Below are 23583 nucleotides of genomic sequence, written 5' to 3'. Positions count from 1 at the left end.
ACATTACCGGGGAAGTGTTCTTCCCCGCGCCACACCCGGGCAAGGAGGCCATGCCTCGAGGCCCGTACACCCGTCTTGACCAAGGTCAAACGGAGACGACCCCGCTGCGGATATTATTGTCGGCACCATCATTAATAATAATCATTATTTTTGAAAATCTCCTCCACCTAAACAGATACGAGTACTACCACCAATATTTCTATGTCTCTACCTTATCTAAATATATAAAAGGAAAAGGTGACTGACTGACTGCTCAAACTACTGGACAAATAGGGCTGTAGCATGCAGATAGCCTATTATTAAGTAGACATCCCCTAAGAAGGATTTCTGAGTGATAGACCTCACATACAATCTTGTGATCGATAACAACATGGACTATTTCTGCAATTTATTTTCTTACTTCTGAATTTTCTTTGATTACAATTTGCTAATTTACTATTGACGTAGACCCTAAGGAACAAGCACTTTAGAAGGTATTTTTTACGTAGTCGGTCTCGTCGTTTGTACCGATGAATATCCACAGCTAGGCTTAGGCCTCTTGAAAGTAATTAGAGAAGGGGATGTAGATAAATAGCTTTTTTAACAAAAATTTGGTTGGTATATAAAACAAAACCATCCTAAACAGATTTATGTTTTCCTGCTTCCTGTGGCAGGATGCTGCGATTCTACCGGAAAAACGTATCGCTAAATGATTTAGTAAATGTACAATCCCACATGGACACTTATTTGGAAATTATAGGTACAATTTAGTAGAATAGGTAGTTAGTAAAAGAGAATTGGCTGATTTAGTAGAACTAAAACTAACTAAACGGTAGAACATCTTAAATATATAGCATTCTTTTTAGAAAATCAGTTTTTGAACCAGGTTTTTTGCGATAAATCAACAACTATTTTTTTCAGTTAAACTGGGTTTTAAAATAGGGCATATCTGTGAAACTTATAATTTTACTGGGACTCGTTTTTATATTGGTTATAGGTGAGTATTATTAAAGTGGATAATATTGTACTTAACAGGGCTCTCTCCGTCACTCGTTTCATACAATCGTATAGTTCCAATTTCATTTGAATATTAAGCAACCAAAGTTCATGAAATTTTGCAGACATATTCTAAAAACTAATATCTGTGTCTGTGGTATTTTAGATTTTTCAAAAAATATGTAGTTTTAAAATTACAGGGGCTCAAAGATTTGTATGAATTTTTTTAAGACCGCGTAACTTTGAACCCGAATATTTTAACAGAAATCTGGAAAACCACAGACATGGAAATTGGTTTCTAGAATATGTCTGCAAAATATCATGGACTTTGGTTGCTTAATATTCAAATGAAATTGGAACTAGGATTGTATGAAACGAGTGACGGAGAGAGCCCTCTTAAGTAGATATAACGTGTACCTAGGGGACAGGGGACGAATGTCATCACAGTGATTAATTAGTGGAAAATGAACATCGCACCGTTCGACATTTTCAATTACAGCTATCCGAAACTGAACTTGATTACAGAACGGCCGAAGGGAATAGCCGAGCTTAATATGGCGGTAATAAAGTTAAAAACTACGCTCAGGTATTATGAGCGCGGTGATATTCCACTGCGTCATTAACGAGGTCCTTTGTTAGGATATTCGTTTTCTGGAATAATTAAAATTTGAGGTTATGCGCGAGTAGTGACTGCGCAAAAGAGTTTGTAATTTATGGAAATAACTCGGCGTTACAAAATAAAAATCAAATTTTATTAACTTCATATTATAGGACAATACTACTATTATCTCTGCTGCTAAGTCTGTGATTTTACCACAGGGCACCAGTTCGGAATGCAGATTCTGAGAGCCTAAGCCGGCAAGAAACTCGGCAGTTGCTCTTTTCAAATCATAAAATGTTACAAACAATAGTACCTACCTATATTGTACCTAAAACTACCTACACTGCAACTGATAGGTAGTATAATATATAGGTCCAAAAAAATTATGCTTCACATGGTACGTATTTTTAGATCTTTCTTTATTCTGTCCAATTAAAAAGAAAGTTTTGAATAGACAACTGTAACATTTGTATACGCTGCGCTATGCTTTGAAGTAGATACTAAATAGAATATTGTGTGGTAGTCAGCCTTTCAACATGACAAATGTACCATGTCAAGGTTTAAAATAATGATAAAGCTTCCGTATGAATAGTATGAAAAAACTCAAATACATGTAGATTGTTGGTGTAGCATTGATATTATATGGATATAAAAAAGAAAATCTGACTATAACAAATATCAATGTACAACTCAAGCCAGTGGATCCAAGCTTCAGACTCTTGAAATTTTTATGGATTTTCTTTATAGTTTAGACACCGAATAGTTAGAATAGGTACATAATTCGTATGTCACACTCTCTAAACTAAAAATAATATTATCAAATTTAAAATATTCTTTCTGTTAGTTGGTATTCGATTAACACTCGCTAAACTGACGTTCAAGTTGGATTAAAATTACCTACTTATATGTTGCGTTTCACTAGGTAAAATGTATGAAGCTTAGTTTAATTATTCTACTCAAACTATTTTGTTCGGCATAGAGCACGTCTGTGGCTGGCCATTGACTTATGATTGGACAAAAACTAAGTATGTTGGAGATATATGAGGTTCAGACCACTCGGACCGACAGCTAAGCCAATTAATCGATTTCAATCAGAGTTATGACACTTCATTAATTTAGGTAAGACGTAAATCTTCGATTTAGCCCGACGCGTTTGCTACTGATTTGGTTTGAGACAGATTTATAAAAAAACAGTCAAGAGTGACTCAGACTCGCACACGAAGGGTTCCGTACCAAATCTTAAACCAATATAATGCAAGTTAATGACGGATTTTTTTTTTGCGATGGAACTACAAATTCATGTTTTCGGATTTTTCCTTCACTTGTGCATAAAACATTGCTACCAAACATGATTCTAGGTCAACGGGGAATAGGTACCCTATAACTTTTGATTCCCGATTCTTGCCAGAGGGTTCTTAGAGGGAAAAAAGAACCCTTATGGGTTCTTTTTTCCTTTTGAGGTACGGGCCCTTAAAAAGGGTGAGGTATTTATATTCACGTTTTATTAACCTTGTTTTTTATCCTACTTAGTGTCAAGATAAGCGAAGCTGTCTGACAACTCCAAGGACCCGTTTTCAGAACGTCCAAGGCATGAGTCAAAAATCGAAAACACGAAAGACCATGTCTTTGACGTCATCTTGTTCATCTTGTATCCTAAGAATGGAGGATTATCAGAGTGAACTAAAGTGAGGAAACTCACGGTTTGATCCTGAATCGAATATGTCAAAAACTAGGCTATGGTGACGTAAAATCAAAGAACAAGTGTAAATTAAAAATTTATAACACCCCCGACGATCCAAAGTATCTGAGTTTTCCAAAACATCATTTTCAAATAAATAAATATGTATTTAGGCAACGTCCATCTTGACAGCTTGACATTTGTCTATTGACATAATATTATTATGAACCTAACGGTTATCTAATCTAAGAGCTGATAACTCTTAAACGGCTGAACCAATTTTTTTAGATTATAGCTAAGAACACTCTCGATCAAGCCACCTTTCAAACAAAAAAAACTAAATTAAAATCGGTTCATTGGTTTAGGCGCTACGATGCCACAGACAGATACACAGATACACAGATACACAGACACACAGATACATAGATACACACGTCAAACTTATAACACCCCTCTTTTTGGGTCGGGGGTTAAAAATAGGGCTACATGCTACATTAGGGCTACCTGCGCCAAATGTACTAGGTAATATTTGACGCCTGTCAGTGATATCGAAGCCGAATTCGAAGTTAGAAGTTCCCTCTGTTGTGAACTGTGGTATTATTTAGTAGGTACAAATCGAAAATGCATCTCCAATCATGGTTCTTCTTCTTCTCTCTGGGCTGGTTTCCGCACTTAAACGTTTCCGTCTGTTGTGCGTTTCAATTATGGTTAGCCTAGGATTTACGCACCAAAAAAGATGGAGGGTTCTGATTTAGTAAATCTGTAAGATAGATAGAAGCAGGCGTTATTTTGCGGAAGTCCGTGATAAACAAGGAACAACAAGCCAAATTCCGCCAAAACGCACAAATATGTGTGGCACAAAGTGAAGCATACGATATGTACCACTCCACCTGCCACTACTAAACATGCAGGACAAGCAAGCGACAAAGGAAGCAATACAAACCAACCCAACACCACAAAAATCTAAATACACTCAATCGACACCGATACTGGAGCATTCTTGGGAAATATTATAAACTCCATAATGCAATTTAGAATAAAATTGTTTTATTTCTTGTAAATCTCATAATAATAGGTACTTCTATGGTAATAAATAAGAATATAGGTAATAATATAATATTATAATAATATAGGTAGAGCCGAGACCACGTTGAAAAAATTAATCTCCAAGAATTCTTATATGTATAAGTTTCTTTTTTTTACCAAACAGACACTTGAAAACCACACAATAAAGTAAATCATCCACGTTATATGCCTTTTATCTCTACGCTGGAGTAAAAAAAAATAGTTAAATACACTTACATGATTTTTAACTGATTTAACTTAAGTAAGCAAATAAATAATTTAGCAGGTTGTTTTGGTGTCTGTGAAGAACATTATATTTTTTGCTCGTAAGTTTTTGGAATGTAGCATAATAATTTACAATTAAATTTATTGTGCGCTAAGGCGGAACAACTGTCGTTGAAAAATGATAGCGGGAAAAAATGTAATCTGCCTTATTTAGTTACATTCTGAGAAGCACATTATTATAACTCAAGCTCATTATAACTCATCACTTAAATATAAAATTTAAAAAGGCTACAACATAATATTAAGAGACTGTACTTAAATATTTTTTTCCCAACAGATGGACCGGTGAAGAGCGAGTCGGAGATACACACGAAGGGTTCCGTATCTACCATCGTATATAATTATGCATAGCGTAATTATTATTTTGCATGGCAGCCACGTTGAAATTTTTATTACTTTGTTGTTATAGCGCCAATACAAATAGGCACACACTGCAAAAATATCAACTCTACCTATTGCGGTTCATGAGATAAACCGTATGTGACAGACTGACAGACGAACGGATAGATGGGCGAACAGACGGGCGGACAGCGGAGGCGTAGTAATAGGGTCCCGTGGGCATCCCTCGTAGAAAATAGGAAGTATTAGGTACAGTGCAAATTTGAGTTAATAATATTTTTTTGCTAGTACCTATTCTGCATTTCGGTTCAGCAATCCGAACCTATCAACGGGATGTAAATTATTCCAAATAGAATTCAACGGTTCAATGGAGCTTTTCAGAGCTTATATTGAGTTTAAGCACGCTACAATCTCTCGGAAAACTTTAGAAGCTAGATGCTATGAATAGAAAAAAAACACGGGACCAAAAACACTTCAGCTAAAAGTATAAAATGGCTACATCAGTCTAGCCGGGTTTCATTAGGCAGGAACAGCTGCCGCGACACATTAGTATGGTGATGAGGCAATCGCGATCGGTCGGGATGTAACGTGATTTATATAGGGTGTGAGGGCTGCCAGAAAATTGAATAAACTAATGTTTGAACTTTTTTAGGGTTCCGTACCTCAAAAGGAAAAACGGAACCTTTATAGGATCACTTCGTTGTCTGTCTGTCTGTCCGTCCGTCCGTCCGTCCGTCCGTCCGTCGTGTCTGTCAAGAAACCTATAGGGTATCTACTTCCCGTTGACCTAGAATCATGAAATTTGGTAGGTAGGTAGGTCTTATAGCACAAGTACAGCAATAAATCTGAAAACCGCGAATTTGTGGTTACATCATTTAAAAAAAAATTAAAATGCGTTTCAATTTTCAAAGTAAGATAACTGTACCAAGTGGGGTATCATATGAAAGGGCTTTACCTGTACATTCTAAAACAGATATTGATTTATTTTTATGTAAAATAGTTTCTGCTTTATTGTGCAAAATGTTGGAAAAAAATACCCGAGTACGGAACCCTGAGTGCGCGAGTCTGACTGGCACTTGGCCGATTTTTTTTATGAAGGTTTTGCACTTTAATACAATCTCGGTTGACAAATTTTTATGAATCTCTCGAAAGAAGCAGTTGAAAGTTTTAAGCCAATATCGATTAAGGACTCTATAATTATATGGGTTTGTTAATTCTAGTTCATAATATACCTACTAGTAGGACTTCCAGCACGGTAAATGGTTTGTTACTTATTCTTTAGATTAAATTCGATTATCGCAACACCATATAAATCATTTAGGCGTGTCGATTTAATTTTCAGCCAATTTTCAAATAAGTACGTCTTAGTTCCTTAATTTAACTTCGATTACAGGAACATCAAATAAATTATTCAGACGTGTCAATTTGATCATTGGTTTCTTTATTGATCATCTATTTTTCTAATCGAATTGATTTCGAATGTTTTTTGAAAACATATTTGTGATTGGTTGTCGTATCAAAATGGTAAACGCCCACTGAGATTTTCGTCTCCGTCATTTGTAGGGGACGTAACAGAGAGAGCCCTATAGGTACTAACTTCTTTCCGTGGATAGAGTATAGTCTAATCTGTTTTCTACAATAGGTGGCGGTGTGACAAAGGAAAGGATAACCACTCAGACTAATCAAGGCAAAGAAGCCGCTTTGCTGGATTTCAGAGGCCTCCATTGTACTTATTGTATTTTGCTTTTCCTTTTGAGCCGGGCATTCGCACTGCAGCCCCGGAGAGGTCGTCGACTCTGCGCCCGACGGGTAGCGAAAGATTCAATTATTTTAGGACTACAGGCAGGTAGAGACAACTACACGGGCATTAATAAAAATGCTTTTTAAGTCGTTTTTAGGGTTCTGTTCTGAGCCTCAAAAGGAGAAAAGGAGCTGTTATAGGATCACTTCGTTGTCTGTCCGTCTTGTGTGTCAAGACCCGTCAAGGGAATCAAAACCTACAGGATACTTCCAGTTTACCTAGCATCATGATACTAGGTCAACGGGAAGTAGGTACCCTATAGGTTTTGATTATTAGGTACCTGCCCATGGCACCTGCCCGGGGGCAGGTAGCAATGTCTCATTAGCAGAAGTAAGTAAAATCCGAATACCGTAAATTCGTGGTTAGATACCTACAAAAAAAGTTAAGTTAAAAGTGTTTAAAAGGTACTTAACTTTTATTATTTATTGTTAAATAGCGGCAATAGAAATACATATTCTGTGAAAATTTCAACTCTCTACCTTGAGTGTCTAGTTATTGCAGTTCACAAGATACAGCCTGCTGACAGGCGAACGGACGGACGAACAGCGCGAGCGGAGGCTTAGTAATACATCCCACTCTATGGTAATAGGAGTCCGGTTGGGATCCTTTGGGTTGTAATGCAATTTAATATTAAATTATCATATTATCATGTGTCAGGAGTTTAACTAAAAAAAAATACGGCGACATCTTGATTTATCGTTCGAAATTTACTAGGTACTTACCATGTACGCCACCTATCGTGTACGTCTTGCAATACGTTGTGAAGGCATCACACATGCCAATGCACGCAACTAGATGGCGGTACTGGTTTTATTAGTAATAAAAAATTAACTTTCTTCATAGAGTTCGGATACAGCTACAGCCCTCACTGTACAAAAAGTTGTTCTTGAATATGGGGCTAATATTATAAACAAATTCCCCAAAAGCTGACTAGGTACGTACGTGGTTGCCTTTTAAATGAAAACGCTTCCATTATTCAGATTTTAGAACTCACATAGTACCTAGGTACTCCTGGTTCTGAGATGCTGGAGACTTCAGAAGTACGGTAGTGCTGAGAACTGAGAAGATTTTTATATTATGCTACGTGGTGGTGATGCTGCATATTATGTTCATGAGCCGCGGTAATAATTTAACCTGGTTGCGGTTTATCCCGGACGATGGGACTTCGGGGTAGTAATGGTGCCTAATGCAAGATGCATGAAACCCGAACAGTACATCCTCCAGGCAGTGACGGATTAACCCTTAATCAAATTAAGCAATTGCCTAGGGCATCACGTCTGAGGGGGCACCAGAAGAAGCACAAAAAAAATCCGTCCTTTGGGCATCACATCTCACTCTCACGTCACCAAAAAAAGTTTCTAGGACTAATTTGAAAATTCGCGCGTTTTAAGTTGACATAGAGTCCGACCTAGAGTCATATACCCACTCCCGCTAGCCCACTCGCTGCCCGCTTGTGCATTCGACAATTCGAATGCCCCCGAAAGCCGCAAGGCGCATTTCAATAAATAAATAAATTATGCTTTGTTAGGGTGCCGTACCTCAAAAGGAAAAACGGAACCCTTAACGAACGGATCACTTTGGTGTCTGTCTGTCTGTCAAGAAACCTATAGGGTACTTCCCGGTGAAATTTGGTAGGTAGGTAGGTCTTATAGCACAAGTACAGGAATAAATCTGAAAACCGCGAATTTGTGGTTACATCATTTAAAAAAAAATTAAAATATGTTTCAATTTTCAAAATAAGATAACTATACCGAGTGGGGTATCATTTGAAAGGGCTTTACCTGTACATCCTAAAACAGATTTTTATTTATTTTTATGTATATCTAATAGCTTTTGATTTAACATGCAAAATGTTGGAAAAAATACTCGAGTACGGAACCCTCAGTGCGCGAATCTGACTCGCACTTGGCCAGTTTTTTACTGTTGTCGCACCTACTCCACTTCTAAAGTACGTTGCCTCTCATCATCTTATTTTACAACAAACTAATGTTTTTAGGCAGTAAAGGTTTAAAAAGACCGATTCTAGTAAACATACGGATAGGGGGCCCCACAGGCATGGATTGCTTAGGGCATCAAATAGTCTTAATCCGTCACTGCCTCCAGGATATGCCCAACGTGCGTCGCGCATGAGAGGCACCGGTGGCGCACGTTCTTTAGAGCTCCTGGAGCCTCTTAATAAGCGCTGACCGCCACCGAGGGGGTTTAGTGGATAGAAATCCCACAAAGAGATCGAGTTATGTTATACCTAAGGTATCCTGAAAAAATTTCCGCCCCTCGTCAACAAAAAAATACTCTTATAATTAACTAGCTTATGCCCGCGACATCATCTACGTGGACCACACTTTCACACCCCGTTTACTTTCTTACAAGTCGTTTCAATTTTCAAAAGCGGATGTTCACGTCATAAAAGCTATCTGCAGTTGATAGATCAGTCAGTCGGTCACCTTTTCCTTTTATATATTTAGATATCCAAAAGATGTTATAAATCAATTATTATTTTACTGAGTAAGTACAACTACATAATATAATTCTCATTCTCGCAAAACATTTTTACAGATCCTTCTACAGTGTTTTATAAAAATAACTTAGGCAATTCTTGAGGCCAGCAGAGCATAAAACGGTTCCTTTGTAAGTGAGATGGCTCATCAAGATAAGTGGGTAACGCTTACAGAGAACCGAGGGTCCTTCGTCTTCACAGGAGGACAACACTTCGCGAAACGAGCTTTCTAAGAAGCTTAGTTTAAAGTTTATAAATATTTAACTAATACGCTTATTACGCTGAAATCTAAGGTTTTTATTTGGTGGTGTTGAAATTATTGACTAAATTAACTGATTTTTTGGCCACTTTTTTTTTAATTTATAGACTTTTTTTTAAATATATAGTTAGATTTAGATATTTTTTTAATATATAGTTTTCGGATTTATTCCTGTACTTGTGCTATAAGACCTACCTATCTGCCAAATTTCATGATTCCAGGTCAACGGGAAGAACCCTATAAGTTTCTTGTCAGACAGACAGACAGACAGACAACAAAGTGATCCTATAAGGTTCCGTTTTTCCTTTTGAGGTACGGAACCCTAAAAATAATATTAATATCACTCAATGAATCATCATTTAGTGTTAGAGACTGAGTTAGCGTTGCATACGTTAGAAGAATTAGCTATTATTTAATATCATTACTTACTGTGATTTTCATCAATCATTTTCTTGCGCAGGAATTTATGCAAGTGACTCTAAAAAAAATTCTTAGGCGAGCGCAAACTGAAATGAACCCTTTGTCGCTAGTCACTGAGATGACTCATCTAGATAAGTAGGTAACATTTTTTCTGTGAACTTCGCCCTCAAAGAAGGACGACACTTCGTGGGCGGGAGTTTTCTAAAGGCTTCTATTTAAAATCTTGCAAGGTGATTTATGTGAAAATTATATTTAGACTATTTACTTTACAGTTATAGACTTCAAATCCATAATTTCGTATTGGTTTGGAATAAGATTGCTGTAATTTTCATTAATCATTTTCTTGCAATAAGTGATTCAAGAGCACAATTTGAATAAAATCTTTTGTCGGTCTTCACTGAGATGACTCATCTCATAAGTAGGTAACGTTTTTTCAGTGAACTACGCCCTCAAAGAAGGACGATACTTCATGGGCGGGAGTTTTCTAAAGGCTTCTACCTATTGAAAATCTTGCAGGGTCTCGTACCTGACATATTTTTTACTAACCCCGGAGACTGCAGAACAGATCAATGACGTACCTATGGGTAGCCTAGTAATCTGTGATCTGGTTTCCGGTGTACGGCGGTGTTCCCACTAGATTACAACATGGGGATTACAACAGTTATTCAAAGGGCGGATCAACAAATCCCTGAAAGGCCAGCAACGCAGCGGCGCGGTACCTCTGGTGCTGCAAATTTTCATGGGCGGCGGTAATCACTTATCAACAGATGTCCCGCCTGCTCGTTTGCTCGATATTTTTTATTTAAAAAAACATTAGAACCGAGTTTTATGTAGTTAGGTATGCCATAATAATATTATATTACAGATTTGATGGAAATCTTTCGAGATAGACGGAACTTTTTATCAGATAAGGTACTTACTTATCATAGCAAATCATTTTCGAGCACTCGACAGTCGACACTCGTAATTTTGCACTAAGTGCAATAGTAAAGTTTTATAATGAATCAATCATTTTCTTCTTATTTTTTTGCTATGTGGCTTTTTATAGTAAATCAATCACTTTAGATCTCATCCAAAGATCCGACATTGTATGTATTGAATTTAAGAATCTCAACAGGGATTTTCGAATAGGTATGCATAGCGAGTAGCGCGATCAAACTATCCAATATTATGTTAACAATTAAACTCTCAGATAGTAAAATCAACCCGTATAATGCAATGTAAATCGGTCGGAGCGCAAACAGCAACTGAAGCTTGTCGTTCCACGCCACGTCCTCGCCCCAGCGCCATCTTTTTCGTCTCGATGGAGGGGGCTCTGACGTCACGACCACAGCATAACCACCAACACCAAGCAACACCGAACGTGAGAACGAGGTGTTGCCAACACGGCCATGCTGCATGGTGCCCGCCCCGGGCACCCCACGAGTCGGGATAAAATTACTGCAAAATAAACAACCGTTAACACCTGATTCACATTACCTACTTGTAGGGATCCTTCCTAACTTCCTAAGGAATATTGCCCATTCATTGTCACTTATCACTTCACAATCATACGACAGCTCGCAACTTAACAAGACACCTCCACTATGTACTCGTAAGATCCAGGAATATTGTCCATTCGTTATCACTCATCACAACAACAGCTTTCAATTTAAAGAACAAAACAACCGCATCTAAAGGGACTTTGCCACACTTAGGGGACCAGATTTGTCGTAGTTGAAAACCAACTGCACTTAAAGAGCGTTTCGCTCACTTAAATGCAGCAAGTTGGTCAAGACCACTTGCACTTAAAGAACATTTCGCTCACTTAAGCCTACCAAGTTGGTGAAGACCACTTGAAGATCACTTGCACTTAAAGAACATTTCGCTCACTTAAGTGTACCAAGTTCACCTTCAAGTTCCAAGCATCATAGAAGACCACTTGAAGACCACTTGCACTTAAAGAGCATTTCGCTCACTTAAGCGTACCAAGTTCGCCATCAAGTTCTAAGCATTATAGAAGACCACTTGAAGACTACTTGCACTTAAAGAGCATTTCACTCACTTAAGCGTACCAAGTTCGCCATCAAGGTCAAGCATCGTAGAAGATCACTTGAAGACCACTTGCACTTAAAGAGCATTTCACTCACTTAAGCGTACCAAGTTCGCCTTCAAGTTTAAGCATCGTATTCCAATGTGATATTTTATATTCTTGGTACAATATTCCCAATTATCTTTCGAATATTTTATCAAAGTTCAAGCTTCGTATCCCAGTGTGATATCTTATATCCATGGTGCAATATTCCAACTAATTAATCTTCCAAAATTTTATCACGGCTCGCTGTATCAATTATGTTGCTATACATACTTAATTTTAAATAGATTACTCAACATAATACACAAGGTAGCCTTGCCAACACGGTTTTTAATACTCCATGAATATTCTTTAAAGAAGCAATGCATTAGCACTCACGATTAAAATCAGATCATACCTCTTTACTAAATCTCAAAATTCTTTACTAAATTCTGAACACATACTCAATGCCATAGCATCGTGCACCCACACAGTGCTCCGACACTATTCATCCACGTATGCAATCACCACACTATCTTTATCTACCGCGCATCCACGCAAGGGATCACCGGTGCCTAGTTCACCATAATACAAGGTATTTGATCTCATAAGAATCATATTTGATCTCATCCATTTTATTTTAACTATCAATGCTTTATTATTATAAACGGATCATTTGATTGTAAAGCTGGTGCTATCAAAGTTAACTTTAAATAATTATTATCATACTAAAACTATCACTTTTTAAACTAATCAATATCTTAACTGCAGTTATATTAATGATTTCACTAGTTCACTGCATTATTAATTACGAGGGTTGGTCACCAAATATAATCTTATAACCCACAAACTATTTTAATTCATGAATTACTCTAGTATCAAACAATAATAATAATTGGTATTTCATATTCCATATATGCAAATATTAATTACGCTATCTCAAATAATTATTAGGCTAATTAAAAATGATAAACAGAGAGTCATGGATTATGAGCGACACCGATGCATGCCACTGCCAAAACCAAGACTTTCTTTTTAACTAATTCATCTGTCCATTCACGCAGGGAATTCATCTACTGCCACTGTATGCTATCTAATATTTCTATTCGCACAATATACTCTTACTGTCACTCTTTATTATTTTCGGCCTGTCCTGATTATAGCACAGAATTGCAGCTGAGAGCATAAAAATGTTGCATTTGTCTACCCTCTTATTGTAATCTTTTAAATGAGAATTTCTCAAGTTAATAATACCCACTTAGCTATCCGGACAAGAATATTTCTTTGTTCAACGCAAATGTGAAGCTTTTACCCAAATTTGTAATGTTAGGTATTAACTACCAACATAAATCATAGTTATTTTTTTTAAATATTATTCTAATTTGCATTATTAATGATATACTATGACTTTACAAACTAAATAAAGCTTCATTATCATATTATACACACCACAATCCGTAATTATTATTTGTTTTTGAAGCAGGTACCCAACAAATGCAACAAAACTTTTGAATTGAACAGACTACAGGCAATAGTTCTAACTCTGAAGAGAAATATTACTTTCATCGTTACTAGTCTGTCTGTGTCTATTTTATTAAAATATAATGTACAATCCTTTTACCTTCGTTCTAGTTCAATCTAATCGACTTGTACATGTATACAAAACGGTTCCTGTTTGGATGGACAAAAAATAGCTAAAATGCTTTCAGAGGTCAATGTGTATACGAGTCTACTACTATTACATTACTTTTCTCGGGGAGAAACCAAATCGGATCACTCTGTTACATTCCGTCCAAGCAAGTTATTACTCCCTAGTACCCAATAGGTACATACCTATAACGTAAAAATAAATTCGCTTAACGCAATTGAATCAAAAGGAATGTTAACACATTTTGTTTTTTATTACCTTTTGTAATTCTGCTAAAAACCCTTGTATCAACAAAAAATTCAGCTTTATCTTTAAATAGAAACCTTACGTAAAATTATTCATCTTGTATGCCAAAAGTACGCCCTAATATTATAACGATCTAGTCAAACATCATATTGTAATGCATGGTAAATTATTTTGACGATTCAAAAGCATTTGTAAAAGTTTACTTGAATTATTATATCATATTCTATTCTAGTCTAGTCTATTCTATTCTATTGTATATTGAATAGTATATCGAAAAGGGGATGCCTATGTCGATGAGCACGCAGAATATAAAAAAAATAAAACTAAAACTTCATATGTAAATAATCTTTACTGTAATAATTTAAAGTTATTATCTATCTAATTAATTATTTACTTAGGTGGCACTAAGGTAAACCTGTACAGTACTTATTTAAAACTGCAACAAAGGCTCTTTTTTAAATATTTACTGATTTAAATAACCTGTATAGCAATAATAATAGATGAAACAAAAGAAACAATATTTAAACAAAACTAAAAAAAATGGCTAATCCAAAAATGTTACTACAGTGTGCATGAACTATTGAATGAATATACCTCAATAATATGATAATACGATATAAGAAGTTAAAGTCTGATTAGTTATAATAGGACATAATTTGAAAACTCCCATAATCTTTATTTATATGTGACCTTTTTATTTTATTTTTATTTAATGACCATATAATTAATTCATAATTTTTGCTATTCATATTTCATATTTCATAAGAATTGTAATATTACCTTTGATTATTTACATATGTTTTACTTTGCAACGCCCCAACGGGGCTTCATGTTGTAATATTATGATATTTTTTTTTATTTATGATGTAAGACATGAATGCAAATAAAGAACGAATAAAGAATTACCTCTATAAAGATACGAAAATTCTAAATATAAGTCACTCGTACGCGCTTCAAACTTGTATTCCTATCAGGAAAATAATAACAGGATATATACACTCCCAATTAAGCTTTAAAAGAAGAACAATTACGAAAACTTCCCTAAAAACTAGTATTATAAACGTATGGATGTTATTACTTACCCACACAATTATTCAATGTAGATAATATGAAGTACTAAAATGGATACTTGATTTCATGTGCGTAAGTACCTACCATTTTAAATGTAAATAGCTGTAATTCCTGATATCTAAAAGACTGTTATGCTCTTTATTGATAAATAAATGTTTTTAAACTGAAATCCCTTTACTAACGATTTTGATATGCGCGGACAACTACTTCCGGTATTTATAAACGCCTCGTGACATGTATCAAAAATATACACTTTTTAACCCCATATATTATGTAACATTTACTTACAATTAATATAATAACTTATTATTATAATATTAATATTGACATTTAATTAAGAGACATGTTACCATAGAAATTAATTCACTTTTTGGTCTCATCAGGATTATTTGTACGGATTATTCCTGATGAGTATTAAATATTTGCATGCTTATGAAGCAGAATATGAAGGTCGCTACTTAGTTATAATTTTGAACTCAACAACTGATATTCAGCAAATAAATAAATTTCATTTCATTTCAGTATACGAGTTCGGGATTGGTTATCATGATTTATATCTGAGCTAACATTTCACTTGTGAAGTTTGACTAACCTAAGACATTCTTCGATTACTTTTACCACTACCACTATAACATTTTAACTTGTTCGTCACGTATACTACCCACATGTTTAATATTTTTATTATAAAAACTTCTATGTAAATAAGTAGCTCAATCGTCACACGTTTTTAAATTATTATCTTCTAAGGACGTATATTACTGATGCTACTATAATAATTGACCCACTATAATTTAAATAATATTTTGTTCGAAAAAAAAGTTGAGACAAACGTGAATTTAACATTTAGTTCCAAAATAAAATTCGAACAAACTAAAAATTAACCATTTTAAAAACATATTCCTTTGAATTTGGAACTAAAAGACAATTTCGTTTACCGATCACTATTCCCACGAGGACCACTTATAGACTGTACGCAATATTAAATCGTGACAGACTTTTAGCTGATACCTTCAACTTAGTTTAGTAACGAATTATCTCACCTGACTATACAAAAGTTTGAGAATACGATTTAGTAATTTAAACCATATTCACTTAATCTTTAATAATTATTCAAAGTACTCACAGTTTCGGTATCTTTACGAGATACCTTATTACGTTTCCATCGCGGCCGACGGTGTCCTGGCACTTGAAGACCTCTAGGTGGAAAAGTACGTTTGCGTTTCGACCGATTTTTCCTCAAAGCGTAAGTTACATCCCACTTCTGATGTTAACAATTAAACTCTCAGATAGTAAAATCAACCCGTATAATGCAATGTAAATCGGTCGGAGCGCAAACAGCAACTGAAGCTTGTCGTTCCACGCCACGTCCTCGCCCCAGCGCCATCTTTTTCGTCTCGATGGAGGGGGCTCTGACGTCACGACCACAGCATAACCACCAACACCAAGCAACACCGAACGTGAGAACGAGGTGTTGCCAACAATTACTTGTTTTGTAAAAACTTAGCTGTAAATGCTTAGCTTTGGTACAAAATGTAAGACTACGAACCCTAAGTACCATATGAACGGATTACATAGATCCCTTGCTACGTACAGGTAGGTACTTCCACAACTCTAGTGGAAACAACCCTTGTTACGCATAGGTAGCTTACTTCCACAACTCTAGTGGAAAATTGACCTGAAGATTTACCTTGGAAACAGTTTTAAGATAAGTTTTTTAGTGTCTTGTTCTCCTTATATTCCGTCATCGATGTATTCCGTAATGTTCCCTAATTACATAAGTACCTGTGATCCGGTGCTGAACTCGTCAGTAGGTGGTTCCCGGGCAAACCTCTCGAACTTGAAGCTGTTGGAGCGATACAACTCGTTGTCCTCCCGGGAACGGCGGCCGCGGCAGAAGCGACGGGTGATTGAGGTGTGTCTGAAATGTAAAGTTAACGTAGACTTTCAGACAATTTTCAGGTAAAATATAGCATATAATCATAGACACATCTGGCGGCAAAGTCAAATTATTGCAAAAGCGTGTCTGTCTGTCTGCTAAGTTTTGACGGCCCATCCATTTATCCAATTTTGGCGTACAGAGTTAGCTTACATCCCGGGGACGGACATAGGCGGCTTATAGGGGATAATCATATACATTCCTCGGGATTTTGAAAAAGTCTATATCCACGCGGACAAAGTTTGTAGGATTCAGCTAGTTTATCATAAGGATGCGAAAGTGTTTTTCACGTAGTAAAAAATATTTTCAGGTACACACGCATTACTCAAAACGTACATAACTCCAAAAAGTTGGAGGTATGTGCCACTGCCCGGGATTAAAACCCCGACCTCACGAATATGTAGAAGGAGGCTATCACCACTTTCATCACAAATTAGTTTGCAAAATTGCAACGGCACGTGCGTGTAGCCAGCCCTTAACATCAAGTGGCAGGATTCGCGCAGGTTGCGGTATTTTTCTTCCTACTGTAGGTAACTCATATAACCAAAATATAACTAGGTACGAAACACCTATCGCTGAGATCAAAGATTCCCACAAATATCCTCCGCTGCTCAACAGAACAAAGTTTAGCACCTCTAGCACAGGCTCTTACTCTACAAAGCACAAGTCGGACTACATAAAAAACCGGCCAAGTGCGAGTTAGACTCGCGCACCGAGGGTTCCGTATTCGGCATGCTACTGCATGATAAATCAAAAACTATTATGCTTAAAAATAAATAAAAATCTGTTTTAGTATGCACAGGTAAAGCCCTTTCATATGATACCCCACTTGCTATAATTATTATCTTACTTTGATAATTGAAAATATTAAATTCATGAACACATTTTTTTTATAGCCACAAATTTACGGTGTTCGGGTTTTTTCCTTTACTGGTGCTATAAGATCTACCAAATTTCATGATTCTAGGTCAACGGGAAATACCCTATAGGTTTTCTTAAGAGATACAACAGACGGATAGACAGTCAGACAGACAGACAACATTTTACGAATCCAACATTTTGGGATTCAACATTATGAGAATTCAACATTTTAGGAATCCAACATTTTGAACCCGAAGGAGTTTTTCCTTTTGAAGTACGGAACCCTAAAAAATCTAAACTGTCGTGGTGAAGATCGTTCAATAATAATTAAAATTTCAAATTTCAAATTCCTGAAAACAGATCAACCCTGCATAGACTAGCATAGATACCTACTCAAAGCATCTGAGTATTGTAATTATACAACTCGGACGTCGAGTTAGCTTACGAAGTTAGAACGTCGCGTCAAGGGAGTTGGTGATCTACTTTGATGCCAGGTAAATTCGTACCAATATTATGTAGAAACTAAGTAGAAGCTGTTACCAAATACATATTCGGCTATACTCACGTATTTAGTCGACGTAAGTCGAACACATCCGCGGTTGAAGTTAAAACCGCGACGCGCAGCGTATTATCCCTATGAAAACCCGGCCAAGTGCGAGTCAGACTCGCGCACCTAGGGTTCCGTACTACAGTCATATTTTTTCGACATTTCGCACGATAAATCAAAAATATTAAGTTTGCATAAAAATAGATGAAAATCTTTTTTAGGACATACAGGTAGAGCCATTTCATATGATACTTTACTTGGTATATTAATCTTACTTTTAAAGTTGACAATATTAATAATAATTTGTACATGAGCATATTTTTTTTAATTTAATGTACTTAACCACAAATTCACGGTTTCTAGAACCTAAGTCAACGGGAAGTATCTTCCCGTTCCCGTTCCCGTCCCGTTTGGGTTTTCTTGACAGACACGACAGATGGGCAGACGGACAGACAAACAGACAGACAGACAACAAAGTGATCCTATAAGAGTTCCGTTTTTCCGTTTGAGGTACGGAACCCTAAAAATCATAAGTACCTAGGTAAAAAATAATAAAATCGCTTACCTCGAATCACTAGAATGTAAAGGCCATTGAATCCCAAATATCTTTAACTTGGCCGGAGGTCGACGCTTTTGCTCCGTACGAGCGTTGTCTTCCACAGGTGGGGTGTGATGTCTTCCGCCTGATGATGCCCTGGTGCCACTCCTACGTCGACGGCGGCGTCTCCTCTCAACCAATATAAAGTTATCCCCGTTGCGTATAATATAAGACGAACGTAGAGTCGAGTTCTCCTCGCCTTGTCTCTGTCGTATCAAATCAGCTGTTCGCAACGTATGGATATTTTGATACTCTGCCTCAGGCGGGGCCGAAGTGGTCACTTCTCGACTAGTCCCACTTCCATCCCGTTTCTTTCGGGAGGAATGGAGCCCGACTCGACGCCAAACCTTTTCCATGAATCCGTATTTCCTGTCATCCCATTATATTTTGTTCACCGCCTATTGCACTCGACGCAAACCGCTTAACACAAACTGCACTTACATTAACACAAAGTTATAACTTTGAGTCAACACATCAGTTAAAGTAAAAGTGATATAACGATTCCTGGTAACGTCAATAGAAATGATAAGCGTAATAAATCACTAGAGTTCACCCACTCATTGTCATTGTCCGCGAGATAAACGTCCCTCTGGACTGCACTCCCTGTGGATATTTGCGGTTAGATCGTTGATATAGCACATCACCGGTGGCTTACAGAAATCAGGGCGTTAATCATTAATCGCTTTTATTAAGACGTACTAGGTTACTGGATTGAGGGGAGAGAATAACTTGTTTTTTGACATCACATTCGGTAAGGTCCCGGCCCTATAGACAGGGTGCGGGTGCACGGTTTACGCATGCGCAGTCCCCCTCGCCTATATCCCTCGCCCGAGAGCAGTTCCAAAATGGCGGACCTCCGACCCCCCTTCCCGTTATTGAATATCTAATTTTATCCGTGCATTTGATGTAGCTATACGCGAACTGAGTTGCGTTTAATCTCAACTACTTATAGTGAACTCTTTCGACCGTTTTGTGGGTTAATGCTATTCATTCCCCGGAGGCCGACGGGTGGTCGGCATTTCCACTGCGGCACGTGTCTCCTGTTGCCGGCTACTTATCCGGCGCTCGGAAATCCTAGTACATAGATATGCACCGCCTAGAGAATGAATAGGTTGAAACATAACTGAAATACCTACTATATCAAGTTAATTAATCTTTAATAAATAACGTATGTACATACCTACCTAACAAATATTTGTTTTTTTTTAATTAAAAAAATAGCAAGGAAATGAGCTGGTGGGTCACCTGATGTTAAGTGATTACCGCCGCCCATGAACATTTGCAGCACCAGGGGAACCACCGATGCGTTGTTGACCTTTCAAGAATATTTTGGTCCGCCCCTTGAACAACCCCATATTGAATTCTAGGAAAAGTTTTTCACCCAATTTTCAATTTTAAAAGCACAATGGGATCTGCAAGGATTTCAGTTTGAAATTGCATTAATATATATTTAATAATAACTAGATGATGCCCGCGGCTTCGTCCGCGTGGATTAGTTTTTTAAAATTTCGTATGAACTCTGAGTTTCCGGGATAAAAAGTAGCCTATGTCCGGGATGAATCCCAAGTCTGTACCAAATTTCATTAAAATCGGTTCTGCGGTTGGGCCCTAAAACGTAGCAGACAGACAGATAGACAGACACACTTTCGCATTTATAACATTAAAGTATGGAAGTAAGGATTTTGCTAACACAGTTTATAGCCGTCCCGTTCGTCACAATTAACATGGCAGAGATTGTAACATGGTTAAAAAAGATTCGACGCAGGTACGGCTGAACCCGAATTCAAAGTTTGAAAAAAAACAGCTATGTAATGAAAGCCTAACTACCACCCCCTAGTGCCGGTGAGCCCCCCTTCATTCCCGGTGGAAACACCCTTACTCTTCAGACATCACCGCACCCTGTATATTACTAGAACTATCCTATAATTTGTATCATAGCAGGACGAATTTATGAAGCATATTGTAGCTTGCGCCTACTCGTTACGTCTGCTTTGCTACTAACGTGTGTGCACTTCTGCAAACGTTTTTTGATGCTAGGTACTATCTAGGTAGGTATAATTATCTACAAGCTTTTATTTAACTTGTTAGGTAATAGCTACTTAAGTTATTTATGGTCAAATCTTGTGACAAGTGCTCCCTAACCTACAGAGCTTTTGAAACCACTGAGTTACTTATATACTTAGGTATTGCATTTACTCACAGACCACTAAACCTTATATTCTATCTACTTAAGTATTCATTCCTATGACAGTGTAATAATATACCATGGTGGTGGTCTCATGATGGAGTCGGGAAGTGGAACTCTTTAATTAAGTAGGAATCTACATACCAATCATAACTCCGTCATGTTTGGAGTGATTTGCGTTGCATTTGTATTGACATAGTTTGCATTTGTATTGATACAGTAGGCCTACATGAATAAAATTCAGGTAGCTTAGAACATTGACCAAGAAAGGATTTTCAGAAATTCCGCCCGAAACCGGGGCGGATAAGGTAGTTCATTATAATATTATTGAAAAGAGCAACCGCCGAGTTTCTTGCTGGTTCTTCTCGGTAGGAACGGCATTCCGAACCAGTGATAAATTATTTGACGATTCAAAAACACTTGTAAAAGCTTCACTACATAGTATAAAACAAAGTCGCTTCCCTGTCTGTCTGTCCCTATATATGCTTAGATCTTTAAAACTACGTAACGGATTTTGATGCAATTTTTTTTAATAGATAGAGTGATTCAAGAGGAAGGTTTGTATGTATAATATATGCATCCTAAATCCACGCGGGCGTAGCTGCGGGCATCAGCTAGTATTTGAATAAAAATCTATTCTGTTCTATTCTATCATATCATACTAGGTCTCGTATTATATAGGAACATGTCGCGCGTCAAGCATGGTTGACGCGGTCGAAAACACTCTTCCTATCTTTTGACGAAACGTCACTAGTGTTGTCAGTGGGCAAAAAATTCCTCGATTGGCGAGGAATAATCGGAGATTTGTTTCGCTGTGACATTTTTATTTATTTATTTATTTGGCGTATTAATACTACTTTTAATTTCCAGGATAAAAATTAAACTTAAGGCCATCTACCTAATGCAAGGCTATCTCTGTGCATATCGCCAAGAGTTGTTCAATATTTGAACCGTGAAAAGGCATCAGATAATACGTAGGTATACTCCTAATTATTCCTCTCAAAGGCTAAAATCTATAGATAAGCAAATCGAGTTACATCGATCGAGTTTCAATTTTCAAATCACAATGATAGGTAGTTAGATAGGTACTAAAGATGTTTTCACTTCAACATATTTTTCACGTAGGTACCTACGCAGCAATTTATCTATACTAATACTATAAAGAGAGTTACATTAGGGATGACTGCAGGGGGTGCGAAAGGAAACAGCATTTTCTTATCCTAATTTTATTACTAACTAGCTGATGCCCGCAGCTTCGCCCGCGTGGATTGGTCAGATCCCCTGCAGCATCAGGATTGAGGAGTTGGACTCCAAATTTTTTATGAAACAATGTCGCAAAGTTCCTCTATCGATTAAAAAATAAATGACGCAAAACGGTTCAGAAATCTCGGAGATTTCGGTGTACATAGGTAGAAAAACACAACTCCCTTTTTGAAAGTCGGTTAAAAAAGTAGCCTATGTTACACCCTGGTCAATCCTCTACTTGTCTGTGAAAATCCCGTCAAAATCAGTTCAGCCGTTCCAAAGATTAGCCTTTTCAAACAGACAGACAGACAGACAAAAATTTTAAAAACGTGTGATTCAGTGTTGGTATCGTTCAAATAACCATATGAGCTTAATATGAGGTAGTTATTTCGAAATTACAGACAGACACTCCAATTTTATTTATTAGTATAGAAGATTTACATATGTAGGTATGCTATTACATAAAATTATCCTAATTGCTCCGCCGATATGTGGCGGAGGCTTCTATTGCTATTGTGATGTGTGTCCGTGCCCAGTCCTCGCGCATGGTGTTCGGGAATTCTGCCGCGTCAAGTGTCATTTTCCGCGGCGACTGTGGAAACGCTAAGCAGGCACGTGTAGCGTTGCGGCCTGACTATACCTGCGTAACAAGAGGAAAGATTTGTTTATTTATACTTAAATGAAAAAATCTGAACTGGACTTATTGAACCGATTTTAATAATTCCTTCACCATTAGAAAGCTGCTTTATCCTGAATCACTTCCTCGCAGTCACTACCCATATTATAAATGCGAAAGTGTGTTTGTTTGTTGGTTTATTGATTTGTTTATTAGTTGATTTTGGTCTTCAATGACGTCGCAACGATTCGACGTGATTTTTTGCATGGGTATTTACTCATACTTAACTATGTACCTACTTATAGATCTTGAGAGTGATAATATAGGCTACTTTTTATGCCGGAAAATCAAGAGTTTCCACGAGATATTTAAAAACCTTAAACCACGCGGACAAAATCGCGGGCATCAGCTAGTAGGTTATAAATTATTAGGAAGTCGTGGGAAAAACATAATCCTTAATAAAGTGATATGTAGGAGTTCGGCATGATTTCTTTGTAATTTTTTTACAATCATTACAATAAGCAAAAAGATTTGGTTTTCACCACACGAGTAGATAACTAGTGGATAAGCTCGTAGATAGGTAACAGATTTTTGATCGCAGGTCGGAAGCTTCGATTCGAAATTGTAGCAAGTCCTGCGCTAGCTATCTGGCAACAC

At 37.0% G+C, this 23583-nt stretch overlaps 1 protein-coding gene across 1 annotated transcript in view; it reads right to left on the bottom strand.

Annotated features, from left to right (window-relative positions):
- Positions 1 to 19660, bottom strand: part of LOC123874429 (serine/arginine repetitive matrix protein 1) — a 229914-nt gene extending 210254 nt beyond the window's left edge. The window contains exons 1-2 of the mRNA XM_045919754.1: positions 18848 to 19660; positions 16721 to 16856 (exon numbers count right to left, since the gene is read on the bottom strand). Coding sequence (XP_045775710.1) covers positions 16721 to 16856; positions 18848 to 19236 — 525 coding nt within the window. The 5' untranslated portion in view covers positions 19237 to 19660. The remainder of the gene's footprint in view (positions 1 to 16720; positions 16857 to 18847) is intronic.
- Between the last annotated feature and the right edge of the window lie 3923 nt (positions 19661 to 23583).

Source organism: Maniola jurtina, chromosome 18 (genome assembly GCF_905333055.1).
Source record: "Maniola jurtina chromosome 18, ilManJurt1.1, whole genome shotgun sequence".
In the NCBI taxonomy this organism is placed as follows: domain Eukaryota; kingdom Metazoa; phylum Arthropoda; class Insecta; order Lepidoptera; family Nymphalidae; genus Maniola; species Maniola jurtina.
The sequence above is the reverse complement of the archived record's forward strand: the minus strand, read 5'-3'. Positions and strand labels throughout refer to the sequence as shown.